The sequence below is a fragment of the Pipra filicauda genome, unplaced genomic scaffold (assembly GCF_003945595.2).
Source record: "Pipra filicauda isolate LSUMZ 115617 unplaced genomic scaffold, ASM394559v2 scaffold3_size10097308_pilon, whole genome shotgun sequence".
NCBI lineage: Eukaryota > Metazoa > Chordata > Aves > Passeriformes > Pipridae > Pipra > Pipra filicauda.
In genome coordinates, this window is record NW_024104532.1 from 3,789,284 (window position 1) to 3,802,661 (window position 13,378).

The window sequence follows — 13,378 nt, forward strand, 5'->3', positions numbered from 1 at the left end:
CTTCGGCCCTGTTTTGTGTTTTCCTTTCTTTCATTCTTATGGCAGGTTTATTTAAGAAAAGAAAACAAAAATAAAGCAAGGAAATAGCTAGTCCAGGATTATAAGTGACTAAGTACACACTGCCACATGTGATGAATTTTTTTCTTCCTGATTTGCACTGGGTGTAAACAAGACCAGATTCAAAAGTCTCACAGTTACATAAGTGCATCGAAGAGCAATTATCGCTGTTGTGGAGGTAAATTCCCTTTGTGCAACAGATGGGATGTCATCCCTGCACTGGATCAGAGCAGCCAAGGTACCTGGCCCACAGTGTCTGTCTCATATTCAACATTTTTGCGATGCTGGTTAACATCATGATGAGAAAAGTGGTTGTCATTGAGAGCACATGGTCACTTGGCTGGGCAGGTGTCAGACATGGTGATTTTCTCCAAATTGGGGGAAAAAACATCTCTGTCTTATAGCTTTGTTTTCTGTGTAGGACACTGAGAGGGGTTTAGGACAAGAAGAGAAAAGCCTGTCAGTGGCACAGAGATACCTGTGTCTGTGAGCCAGGGCTGGCTGTTCCCACTAACTAACATGGTACTGTGCCACTAGCACATTAAAAATACTGGTTTCCATCCAAGCATTCAAGGGAAATTTCCCCACCCATTGCTGCTTCTGGAATGTGCAAGGTTGGAGTAATGCAACATCCTGATCAACATCAACATCCCTGGGAAAAGAGGTTGGTTGGATGGGGCTCTGAACAACCTGGTCTGGTGGAAGGTTTCCCTGCCTGTGGCAGAGCATTGGAATAAGATGATTTTTAAGGTCTTTTCTAACCCAAACCATTCTGTGATTCTATGATTCTAAGGATGTTCCCAGCCTAAAATCCCACAGGGCTACTTTGCTGTGGCTCAGCCAAGTCTTTCCCTCTCCTGTGTTCCTGCCAGGTGATGCCTTAAATCGCTCCTGCATCACACTCCAGAGGAGTAAAGTGAAGTGATTGCTGGGTACAGACCTACAGAAAGGTCAGTGTCTGAGGTCCATTTCCTCTAGGAAAAGATGATGAATACAGTCCTGTCTTGTGGCCATCTGTTGTATTGGCTTCTGCTGCAGAAAGTTGGCAAGGAATCATCACTGAGAATTCCTGCTGTTCAGCTCCTTAGAACCATCTGGGTAGGCTCGTTTTGGACAGATGACATGCAAGGTCACCAGAGCTTGGTCGTGGCATGATGTAACAGCGATATCATATCTTTTGAGGTGCTGGTTTGGAGCGCATCTGAGGACAGATGGTGTGGTCCCTGCCTGCCTCCCGTGCACTCGTGGAGTGGAGGGACATGTGTCACCTGCCCAACTGGTGGTCCCCATGATTCACGCCCAGTGACCCACCATGGATGGCTGGGGGGTCCTGCTGCCGGAGTGGGCGACGGTGTGGTCGAGCAGAGTCATTTCCCAGCACCAAAGCCTATGAGTGTTTCTCTTGCAATCTGTTTCCAACCCGCTGTTAAAAAGAACAACAATAAATAAATGGAATGAAAAGTGCAATCCTGTGTTTATTTTTAAGGAATGTGTTGAAAAAACAGATTTGCTTTGAGGCTGCAGTTCTGGCAAAAACCTCACTGCTCAGCAGAGCAGAGACAGCCCTGCAACAGCGGGTGAGCTCACCTTCTCTGTGCCCCCTCCTCCTGGTCCCTGTGGGAACATGGAAAACCCTGGAGATCTCAGCCAGATACAGAGCCTGGCTAGCCTGAGGTGGTTAAAGACTGGGGGACATTGGCGGAGGAGGAGACAGATGATTTGAGGAGTGATGGTTGGAAGCCTTCGAGGCTAGTGGGGCAGGAGAGTGGGAGAGGAGCCCTGGTGTGAGGGGTGGATGGAGAGATCTCCTCTGAAGGGGGGAAGTGAAAACAGCAAACTGCTGAAAGGGATGAAGAAGGAGCAGCTGGGAACAGCAGGGCAGTGTGGGGGGAAGAGGAATTGGTGGGGAAGGGCTGGGGGAAAGGGTTTAAGTGGGAGGAGGTGCTGGGAACAGCAGTGACTGTGGGCAGTGAGTGGCTGGGAGATGGAAAGCCTGGGGAGACATGGAGGGGAGGCAGGAAGGGAAGGCGTGAAGGGGAGGCAGGGGAAGTGGCAGCAGTGCTGACTGGAAGTCCTGAGTAAGAAACACCCGAGTGGCTTGGTGAAAGACAGTCATCCACAGAAAAAAAGAAAACTTTTGGGAAGTGCTGATGCACTAACAAAGAGGGGAAAAAAGAAACCTCCCACCACTGTGCTGCCAGTTACTGGGCAGCCCCAACCCCTGGGGGTAATCTCAGTGGGGAAAAATGAACTTTGCATGGGTCTGCTACATTTTTTGCCTTACACATAAAACATGATGGGAACAGCTCTCAAATATCTGTTTACATAATAAATGTATACAAATATATGTATACACATATATATTTGTGTAGATATGTCTGTACATGTATATATGCCTATGCATGAATACAAATATATGTATGTGTATGCTGGTCCCTTTATACATATATTTTGGGAGAATAAGCACAGCAGCACCCAAGGCTTGACAGCCCCCCACACTGCTGCTCCAGCAGCTACGTCCCCTTGATCTCTGTGGGAAAGGGGGGAGCAGCCAGTGCTGGGGGGATTGGGGGATGGACAAAGGCTGCCCCAGCCCCAGCCTGGAGATCCAGCAGTTGAGGTGACCCAGCCCAGTGGCTCCTGGGCTGGGAGTGGTGGGCACAGGGGTGGGGGGTGTGAATTGTTGAGTGGATGAGTGTGAAAAAGGGCACAGTGTGGAAACATTTAGTTTGGAAAAGACCTCTAAGGTCATTGAGTACAGCCTTTAACCCACCACTTCAAGTCCACCAGGAACCCATGTCCCTGTGGTCCCATGTACCACATACACGTGTATATATGTGTATATATGATATATGTTATATATCATAGAATCACAGAATGGGTGGGTTGTAAAGAAGCTTAAAGATCATCTAGTTCCAACCCCCTGCCATAGGCAGGGACACCTTCCACTAGACCAGGTTGCTCCAAGCCCTGCCCAACCTGGCTTTGAACACTTCCAGGGATGGGGCAGCCACAGCTTCTCTGGGCAACCCGTGCCAGGGCCTCACCATCCTCACAGGGAAGAATATCTAACCTGAATTTCCCCTCTCATGTTGAACCCATTCATCCTTGTCCTGTCACTCCAGTCCCTGATGAACAGTCCCTCTCGGGCTTCCTCGTAGGCCCCCTTCAGATACCGGAGGGGGCTGTGAGGTCTCACAACCTTCTCTTCTCCAGGCTGAACAATCCCAATTCTCTCAGCCTTTCCTCATAGCAGAGCTGCTCCATCCCTCTGATCATCTCAGTGCCTCCTCTGGACTCACTCCAAGCCCGTGTCCCAGCTGGGTCCCCAGAGCTGGAGGCAGCTCTGCAGGGGGGTCTCACCTGAGCGGGGCAGAGGGGCAGGATCCCCTCCCCTGCCGCCCATGCTGTGGGATCAGCCCAGGACACACACGGGGGGGGTCTGGGCTGTGAGCGCACACGGCTGGATCATGCTGTGTTTTTCTTCAACCAAACATATACATATATATATATATATATATGTGTGTACATACACGCGCATCCGTGTGTCCGTCCGTGCGCGTTCCCGTGTCTGTATCTCCGGGGGGGGCAGCGCGCGCGTACCCGCCTGCGGCCGGTGACGTCACACCAGCGGGGCCGGGCGCGCCCGCTCTGGCTCGCGGCCAGGGTGACGTCACCGCCCCCTCCCGGCCCCCTCCCACGTGACTCCGCTCCATTGAGAAAACGCCGTCCCGGCGGCGCGGCCCCGATATAAAGGGCGGGAGCGGCCGGGACACAGGGACGTCCCGGGACAGTGGCACTGCTGGCACACACCGCGCCTGCCTTCCCTTGCCCCGCACCCCGAGCCATGGTGAACCTGCGGGTGTGCGCGCTGGAGTGCGAGGCGCTGCGGGCGCTGCTGCTGCAGGATCGCGGCGCGCAGTGCCTCGTCCTCGACTGCCGCTCCTTCTTCTCCTTCAACGCCGCGCACATCCGCGGCTCCTGCAACGTCCGCCTCAGCACCATCGTCCGCCGCCGCGCCAAGGGCGCGCTGGCCCTGGAGCACGTCGTGCCCAACGAGGAGCTCCGCGCCCGGCTGCGCCAGGGGCTGTTCCACACCGTGGTGCTGCTGGACGAGCGCAGCGCCGACCTGGATGCGCCCAAGCGCGACAGCACCATGCTGCTGGCGCTCGGCACCCTCTGCAGGGAGGCCCGCGGCGCCCGCATCTGCTTCCTCAAGGGTGAGTGGCCCCGCGGCCCGTGGAGGGGACGGGGGGGCTGGCTCGGGGAGCCCCGCTCGCCCCCCGGCCCCGCGGCGCTCACCCCGCGCCCCTCTCCCCGCTCTGCTCCCGCAGGAGGTTACGAAGCCTTCTCGTCCGCCTGCTCCGAGCTCTGCACCAAGCCAGCCGCCCCCGCCGGGCTCAGCCTGCCCCTCAGCGCCAGCCCCGCGCCCGGCAGCGCCGACTCGGGATGCAGCTCCTGCGGGACCCCGCTGTACGACCAGGTGAGCGGGGACGGGGTCCGGCACGGCGAGGGAGCGGGGGATGCCACGGGACACCGGGCAGGGGGTAATCGGTGGTCTGTCCTCTCTGTTTCAGGGCGGGCCGGTGGAAATCCTGCCGTTCCTGTACTTGGGCAGCGCGTACCACGCCTCCCGAAAAGACATGCTGGACGCTTTGGGGATCACGGCGTTAATCAATGTCTCGGCCAACTGCCCCAACCACTTCGAAGGGCACTACCAGTATAAAAGTATCCCTGTAGAGGACAACCACAAGGCGGATATCAGCTCCTGGTTTAACGAGGCGATTGATTTCATAGGTAAATGAGCCCTCTTTACAGTCTGTTCTTTTTTTGGGTTACTGTATCCTGGGAAGTGACTTTTGGGCATTGTTTTCCCCCAGTAAAACCTATATTTGAGATTGGGGAATTTCATCCCATTGGAGAGATATACTTGGGGAACATTTCCCTTAATTTTATTTTACTCAGAGGCATAATCTTAGCTTCATAAAACTGTTTGAAATCTTGAATCAAGAGACACTGGTCTTGCAGAAAAGAGTTAGTGAATTTAAGCGGATCAGTATTAAAGTAATCTTGCAAGACTGCTAAAGTGACCTGGAAGAGCTATTAGTATAATTGGAACTGGAGCCCAGAATGAAAATAGCTGTTTTCCTCAAGACAAAGACTCCCTTTGTCTCAAAAGCTCTGGGTGCACCTATTAGGAAGGGATGGATTAAAGAAATGTAAAACAGCAGCCTGTGCTTTTCCCACCTCTGGAGGCAGTGGGACTTGTTTGCTGACTGTGTGCTTTAATTCTTTCAGACTCTGTTAAAAACGATGGAGGAAGGGTATTTGTGCACTGCCAGGCTGGCATCTCCCGGTCGGCGACCATCTGCCTTGCTTATCTCATGAGGACCAACAGAGTCAAACTGGATGAAGCCTTTGAGTTTGTAAAGCAGAGGAGAAGCATCATCTCCCCAAATTTCAGCTTCATGGGGCAGCTGCTTCAGTTTGAGTCGCAGGTTCTTGCCCCCAACTGCTCAGCAGAGGCCGGGAGCCCCGCTATGGCAGTATTGGACAGAGGAGCATCCACCACCACAGTCTTTAACTTCCCGGTCTCCATCCCTGTTCACACCCCATCCAGTGCTTTAAACTACCTTCAGAGCCCCATCACTACTTCCCCAAGCTGCTGAAAAGCGGCTGAAAACGTGGTCAGAATTCAGACTTGCTGTCTCAGAAGTGCAATAACTACAGGGACAGTGTCACCAGTCACTTGTGTTTTGTGGGGAGTCATTCCTGCATCCCAGAACAGTGTCCTAAATGGAGAGGAGCTCACCCAATGCCAGAGAACTGGGTGTTTCTGACTTCTCAAGCAAATATCTGGATGTCTACACAGAGATCAAAGGACAGTGGCTCTTCCTGAGCTCTTCCTCCTTGTCTTCTGTCTGTCCTAGGCCTGCTCCGTGTATAGTAGCATGCTCACCAGTATTCCCATTCCTGGACACTTTGAGCAACACTGATGTTGTCCCCTTTTATATGACAGTCCTATTTATTTATTTTTACATTAGTGCATTGTTGTTTGTTGGTTTGTTGTTTGTTTTTTTTTTTGCCTTCACAAACCTAAAGTTTCAGTTCTAGAGAAACCAAATACCTCAATATTTTTTGGTACTATAATCCTGTGTGTGTATATTTGTCAGCTCTTCTTGTTTCCCAAGCACTGACATGAAAGCACCAGGCGAGTGCTTTTTTGAGTTGCCAAGGGTTGTATGTTTGCCGATTTATTTATGATGTGAAATAATATATTTCTTCTTATGAAGACATAGTTTTGTTACATGATTATAACTTTTTTTATACAAATGGAATAAATTATGATATTTCTATTGATCTGTATTATATGTTCTTTAAAGTACTGCATTTCACAGTCCCAAAACTCTTGTGGAAGCTCCCTGATCAAGAGCTGTAAGAAATCTGAATCTTCAACTCTGCTGGCCTCAGGGCTTGACTTATAGAAAAATAGGTTTAAACAACATAATTGACTAGAAACTAGTGCAGCTTCTTAACCTGAGCTTTTCTTTGTCCCCATATAATTATGTGCAGTGGCAGTGAGCCAAGGCTGATTTCTCAGCTGTGAGGTGGATTTGGCTGTAGTGATGGCCACAGAGCTGTAACAGTTTGAACCAGCTGAGACTTGGGCACTGGGTTACAGTGAATTTAAAATAGTCCTTCTTCCAAGAAGGAGGAAGAAGAGTCTTTATTCCTTGTGTACTTTTAATGCTTCAGAGGTTAAGTCTAAAAATTAACCTATTAGTAACAGATCTCTAAGGCTTGGCACAAGTTCACAGGGTATTTTTTTTTTCTGTCCCACCTTCTTAATTCCTTTTTGCAACTCAAAAGCCTCTGGTGTCTGGAGTGAGGTATTTGGCTTGCTGGGCCATTTCTGTAAACAAACTGGGGCATGACAAGAGATCAGGTAACCAACAAGTCACCGATTCTCTTACCCAGACACGAATTCTTTCCTGCTGGAGATTATCACTAGAGTGACTTGTATCTAGTGTTGCAGCTGAGGCAATGAAGAGTTTATGTAGCATAGCAAAAGCCAGCCAGGGGAGCTGGAGCAGCAGCACCGTGGGCAGGAGCTGCAGGGTGAGAGTGACAGGCAGCAAAGGGAGCAGGGTTAATGTTGGGTGCTCTGGCAGAACTGCACCTCTCCATGGGCTGTGTGGGGCAGGGCAGTAGCACTGCTGTGACATCCCCTTGCCCCTGGAACCTGATGGGGATGAGATGCAGCTGAAAGCTTGATTTGCTAGCCAGAGTAGTAATGGTAGTAAAAGGGAGATGGATGCTGAGGGAGCAGTAGGACATTGTGTTTCTATTTGCTCCAGAAGGGAGCCACTAGTCCCTGCAAATCTAATATTCAAGGAGTCAGATACTATGTTTGCCCTGTCCAAAATGGTTTTGCTTGGGCAGACAGCAGGTTGTGACTTCATAAAATCAAGCCATTTGATCCTAATCAAGGCATTGTGATCCTAAGTTTACAGATGAAGATTTCTGTGAGCATAAAGCAGTTGTGCTCTTGTCACGTAACTGGAGACAAGCAAAGCACCACAAACTGCAGCCGAAATCCTGCAAGTTACTTGGAGTATTAATGGTGCTAAAATCCAGGACTCTCCTCCTGGGAGAAGGTGCCCTTGAAGGACGGGATGATGCACTGCTGCCTCTGAAGTTCTTCCACGTGAGCTGCCCCTCGGATGCAGCTCTGTCGTCAGCACTTCGCGTCAGCCGTCACCAAGTTTCAACCTGACACCAAGGGATAAAAAAAAATGGAGCGGCTAAAGGGAGGAGAGATCCCTGGGCACTGAGAATGGAGTTAGAAACCCTTTTTTTTCCTAAAGTGTACCTGAACCTCAAAGTGAATATCCTCCCCAAAACCTGTGCCATGCTGCAAATCCTGCAAACCCCCTTCATCCGTGGAAATTCCCTTGGCACATTGCACCTACCACTGCTCTCCTGGTTAAATATGCAAGACTGACTACGTGAGCCTTTTTACACCTGCAGTAAAGGGTGGAACAAACTTTCACCTTCAAAGCAAAGCAGAGCTTGTTCAGTGGAAAAATACAACCTTGGCAGCCCTGGCCATGCAACTGATAAAAAAAAATCCTGCCTGTTAATCGCAATTCAAACAGAAATCCGCTCCCCGTCAGCCGCAGGAGCTTGTTTATGTGTTTCTTGGAACAATAAAACTCATTACCTGGCAGCCGATCAGCTTTTATAACCTAAGCAGGCACCTGACAGAGGGGAGCAAAAGAGAGCTGCTTCAGCACAAAGCCCTCTGTGGATCAGCCAGCCAGGACAGCAGGGCTGCAGTCCCAGCAAGGCACCGATGTGCACTTCCAGCTCTGTGCACATCCAGTATCCTTTTCCAAGTCTTTATTGTGATCCTTCTGCCATTCTGCGTAATTGGAGTCTCACAGTGCCCAGTCTCGGACTCCTGCAAACTCTGGGATTGCACCCAGATCGCACATAGCTCTGTGCAAACAAGGGGAGGATAAGGGGGAAGAAGGGGGGAAGAGATATCAGAGTGAGAATACCAAACGTGATCCTGGGGCGACAGTTTTGGGGAAAACGGATGGGCTCAGCTGAGGGGTTTCTGGGAGTGGGAGGGAAGGAGTGGGATGGGATGGCTGGCAAGGTGTGGGGCAGAGGAGGAGGCATGAACTGGGCAACGAGGCATGAGGGGTTGAGATGGGCAGTGGCAGAGCTGGAGGATGCCTTGATGACACAGCTGGGCTGAACTTTTCCTGCTGTGGATGTGTTAGGGAGGCATTTTTCCTTCTTGCCCCTTATTTATTCTCCCAGCTTTGCTGCTTTGTTTGTTTGGAATATCAAGGCACACAGCTCACCCTGGTTTAGGGCTTTGAACTCCCATTTCCCTGGCTCCAACATGAGCTGGCTGTCCCACCGTGCTAGCAGGACTCAGCTGAGACCCATCCACTCGTATCCAATCCATAGAATCCTGGCACACAGCAGGCAAGCATGGGGCTTTCAGTTTATATAAACCTGTAGCTCTACAGTTGCATACATCCCCATGGAAACCACGAGGAGTTTCCCCTTGGTGAGAACAACAGTAACATCACTTCCTGCTGCTGACAAACCAATTTGTCATGAAGTGATAAAAAGGCATGTTTTGTGTTTTCAGGAACTGGCTCCGGGCTTTGTTCCTCTCAAGCCAGAGGCTGCTCACCCGCCCCGAAGGCAAACAATGGCCATTGTGTGCTGTGCAGAGCAGGGATGGGGACACAGACAAGACCTTCGGGCCCCCAAAATGCCAGAGTGTGGACACTGACACCCCAAAGGTTACAAAGAGAACACATGGCAGCACTTAACCCTACAAATGGGCCTCCATCCAGCACCCATAGATGGGTCCACACATCCAAAGGGTGTCCATGGCCAACCCACACAGGGACACAGCACATGAGCCACAAGTAATATTCCCAGCAAGATGCAATACTCAGGGGTTACAGTATATACCCAGTTATCACATGACAAACAGACACAAAGCTCCAGATTAGACTTGGGTAATCCCCTTGTCTCAAAGCTTTTGCCTTTCTTTTGTAATCAGCACTTGGAGAGGCGCTGGGTGTACTCAGGCTTAGGGACTATCCTGTATTAGTCACTCCCAGGAGCAGACTCGCAGGGCCACAAGGATGTGTGATGCCATTACGTGGAAAAAAGAACATTACATCCAGTTCACACACAGGCAGATCTTGTTTGCCTGGTTACCACCTAGGTTTTTAGCTCTGCCTGGCTCCAGGGTAGCAGAAAAGGCACTGAGAGTCATTCGGAAGCGGTGTTCAAGTGCAGCCCCATAGATCCCACTCCCCAGCTCTGCAGATGAGTTGCAGTGCAATGGGGAAGGACAGAAGCTTGTGGTGTGTGACTGTCTAGTGTGGTGAGAAATCACTACACCTCAAACCCCATCTAAACCTGTTTCTGATCCTTTTGCTTGTCCAGCAGCAATGTCCGTGACAGACACCTACTCACAGTGCAGCCAATGAGACTCCACCCAGGGCCTTGGCGTCCCCAAATCTGCTCCCATCCAAGGCTGTAGGGAGGTTGGGAAAACAGCTTAAGCACAGCCTCAAATCCACTCATGCTGAAAGAATAAATTAGCTCTGAGGTTTGTGCTGCGTGTGGTTCCCACTACACTCTGTTTACTACAGTGCAGAGCCGGAGGCCACAGATGATGGGGAGCTGGCAACCCAGCTGGGAGGCATGGACAAGGTGGATCCCATTAGCACCTATCAGGGGCATAAAAGGTTAAGTGGGAGCAAGGTATTAAAGGAGGGAAAGCAGCCCTGATGTGAGAAATCTGAGAGTTTGGGGGAGAAGAAGAGTCTCCTGATATTTTACTGATTTAATTGGTGTTGCTGTGGGGACTTCAGCTTGGCCCTGCTGGGGACCTGGCTCAGGCTGTGGCCATGTGGCTCTGAGCACAATCTCCAGGAAAAGAACCTTAGGGGAAGCAGCCGAATTGCTCTGCTGCTGGGGTGGTTAATGGATTTCTGGTTTTGGGAGCTATTTCCCATTTTGGAAGGGCAGTTGTACAAACCTGTGCTTGTCTGGAAAGCAGCGCCAAGGTCCTACGTGGAGCAAGTTGGCTCTGTTATTGTAAGACTCGTGGCCAAAACCAGGGGAAAAAGAAGTTTTGTTCTTTGTCCTTACATGGTGTGGGCAGCCTGTTCTCCAGGTGTGGGTTTGGGTTTTTTTCCTCCTTGTGGGAGTTTTCATGTCCAGGGTTTTCCCGTTGCTGCGTGTGGCTGTTCATCTCTCTTGCAGTGCCAGGCTGTGTGTGCTGAGCCTGGCCAGCACCAGGGCACAATTGAGGGGGCTGAGGGCTGGCTGAGGGCCCCCCGAGCCTGATGGGACGGGGGTTTCCTGAGTGGGGCTCTCAAGCTCGTGCATTTGCATGTGTTTCCTGCCAGACACGGAGATGACTCGGTCTGGGCTTCCCCTCGGAGCTGCTGGCACGCAGGGGAGTGGGCGAGATGAGACACCCATGGGCAGCTTCCAGCTCACCTTCAGCCCCGGGGCCTGGCAGTGGGTGGGGGTGTTCTCCAGGTGGGCGCTCAGTGGTGATGGTTTGGAGTCTGGAGGACTGAAGGTGTTTCAAGAGCCAAAAGGGAAGATGCTTGTGGATGTGGGGAGCGGGGATGAAGCACAGCTAATAACAGTGGACATTAGTAACCCCGTTATATCTCACCCAGGTCTTGTTTGGTGCTCAGGCTGGGTGAGTCAGGCCTGTGGGAACAGTAATCAGCCAGTTCATTCCAGTATCCACATTGTATAGACCATGTTGGGGCTACCACGACTGCTGCAGAAAATGCTTCATTTCTCATAAAAAGGTTATGTGTGACACCAGTCCCTCTCATTTCAATACCTTTTCGTTCCCAAACTATAGGCCATGTTTAAAAATAAACTCCCAGAGGACTCTAATATGACGTAGTTGCCTTCTAACTCAGTAACCAGTTGGCTACAAATTAACAGGTTCTCACTACACAATTTATTTTTTGCATTGTAGTCTGTCTCGGAGCCCAATGTATCTCCCACTTGTACTAAAATAAGAAACTACAGTGTTAATTTTTAGACTTTTAATATCTGATATAATTTAATTTTATTTGAAAGGAGGTTTTTTTGTTCCACAGCAATTGTGGTTATATCTAATGATGGCTTTTTCGTGCCTTTTACACACTGAAAAGAGGTGGTTTATTTTCAGTATATTCTCTAAATTCCTGTCAAAATATCATCTATGGTAAAATTGTTTCACACATTAGTATAGTGTTCTTTCAGATCTTGTTAAGGTTCTTGTTAAGACGGCTGGGTCATAGCACCGTGTGGTTTTGATGGCAGGTTTTTCTAATGTAAACTGCAGATGTTCATTATCTCTAATAATCTTTCCTGAGACTCTGTGATACTTGCAGACTTGCAAGTCTACAAATACTTGCAACTAGTAACTTCTTTCCTTTCTTGTCTTCTGCAATGAGATCTTGGTGATTGCAGATATATATATTTCAGGGGCTTTTGGGTGATAAGTATCTTAAAAACTGGAACTATTGTTTGCAGTCCCAAATGCTGCATGTACAATCTTTCGTCCAGTGACAGGACCTGAGGGAACAGCACGAAGCTGTGTCAGGGGAGGGTTAGGCTGGATACTGGGAAAAGGTTCTTTCCCCAGAGGGTGGTTGGGCACTGAACAGGCTCCCCAGGGCAGTGGTCACGGCCCCAAGGCTGACAGAGCTCAAGGAGTGTTTGGACAACACTCTCAGGCACGTTGTGGGATTGTTGGGGTGTCCTGTGCAGGGCCAGGAACTGGACTCAGTGATCCTTGTGAGTCCCTTCCAACTCAGGATGTCCTATGAATCCATCTTGCATATAAAATACATGACAAAAAGATGTGAACTTCGCTGCTTTTCAGTGATTTAAAGTGCCCAGCACTTGTTCCCATTAGCCAGGCAACAGGAACACTGTCAATATAAACAAGCAGCCTAAACTATGTAACCATGGCTGGTGGGTCTTTCTTTTTCAATCACATAAGCACTGGTTTAAATGTTACATTACAGGATGTTTTCTTGGTCTTTGTTGTTAAAACAAAGACATGAGTCCTACACGCGTCGGCTGCGATAGCATCAGTTGTGAACTCTGTCTGTGTCTGGGCACATGTGGCACTTCCTCTGCGTTGCTGGGCTTTACTGGGAGATCAAAGCTCCCAGCCAATGGTCCGGGTGCCAGCCTGGCTCTTCTGCAGCCTGGAAGGATCCTGGAGGGGAAATTTAACTCAGCAGTATGGAAGAAATTCTTCCCTGTGAGGGTGGTGAGGCCCTGGCACAGATTGCCCAGAGAAGCTGTGGCTGCCCCATCCCTGGAAGTGTTCAAGGCCAGGTTGGACAGGGCTTGGAGCAACCTGGTCTAGTGGAAGGTGTCCCTGCCCATGGCAGGGGATTGGAACTGGATGGTCTTTGTGATGGCCACTTCTTCCACTCCCACATTTAGGTGGATGACACCTGGCACCTCAGGAGAGGAGATGACACCTGGAAACACCTGTAGGTCTCATTGGTGACTGAATATGAGGAATCCAACTGCTCAGGGCTTTCCAAAGTGCACTAATGCAAACTGCAGCATCAGAGTTTAGCACAGGGTGAGTGGGACAGTCAAAGCTGGTCAAATGTTGAAACCCTGTTGGCTGCTGTAGCTTGGCTGGAACGTCTCTTGCATCACCGGGATGCTTTGAGCCGAAGGATTTCTGGCTGCCCTGGGAGCTGTGCGAGGAACAGCAGGATCGAACAATAGT

The 13,378-nt window shown here is 50.3% G+C and overlaps 1 protein-coding gene across 2 annotated transcripts; it reads left to right on the forward strand.

Annotated features, from left to right (window-relative positions):
* The first annotated feature begins 3,806 nt into the window (after positions 1 to 3,806).
* Positions 3,807 to 6,415, forward strand: DUSP1 (dual specificity phosphatase 1). 2 transcript variants are annotated; one of them, XM_027718778.2, is made up of 4 exons: positions 3,810 to 4,277; positions 4,392 to 4,540; positions 4,635 to 4,854; positions 5,356 to 6,415. In XM_027718778.2, exons 1-4 carry the CDS (start codon positions 3,905 to 3,907, stop codon positions 5,724 to 5,726), a joined length of 1,113 nt encoding a protein of 370 aa, XP_027574579.1. In that variant the 5' UTR covers positions 3,810 to 3,904; the 3' UTR covers positions 5,727 to 6,415. The 2 variants fall into 2 exon arrangements, with proteins under 2 accessions (XP_027574578.1, XP_027574579.1); XM_027718777.2 differs by having other exon boundaries at positions 3,807 to 4,540.
* The last annotated feature ends 6,963 nt before the right edge of the window (positions 6,416 to 13,378 follow it).

Coding starts and splice junctions, on each gene's coding strand:
- DUSP1 (XM_027718777.2), top strand. CDS start 3,905: ATGGTGAACCTGCGGGTGTGCGCGCTGGAGTGCGAGGCGCTGCGGGCG. Junction 4,541..4,634: donor GGACCCCGCTGTACGACCAG/GTGAGCGGGGAC, acceptor TCTCTGTTTCAG/GGCGGGCCGGTGGAAATCCT. Junction 4,855..5,355: donor CGAGGCGATTGATTTCATAG/GTAAATGAGCCC, acceptor TAATTCTTTCAG/ACTCTGTTAAAAACGATGGA.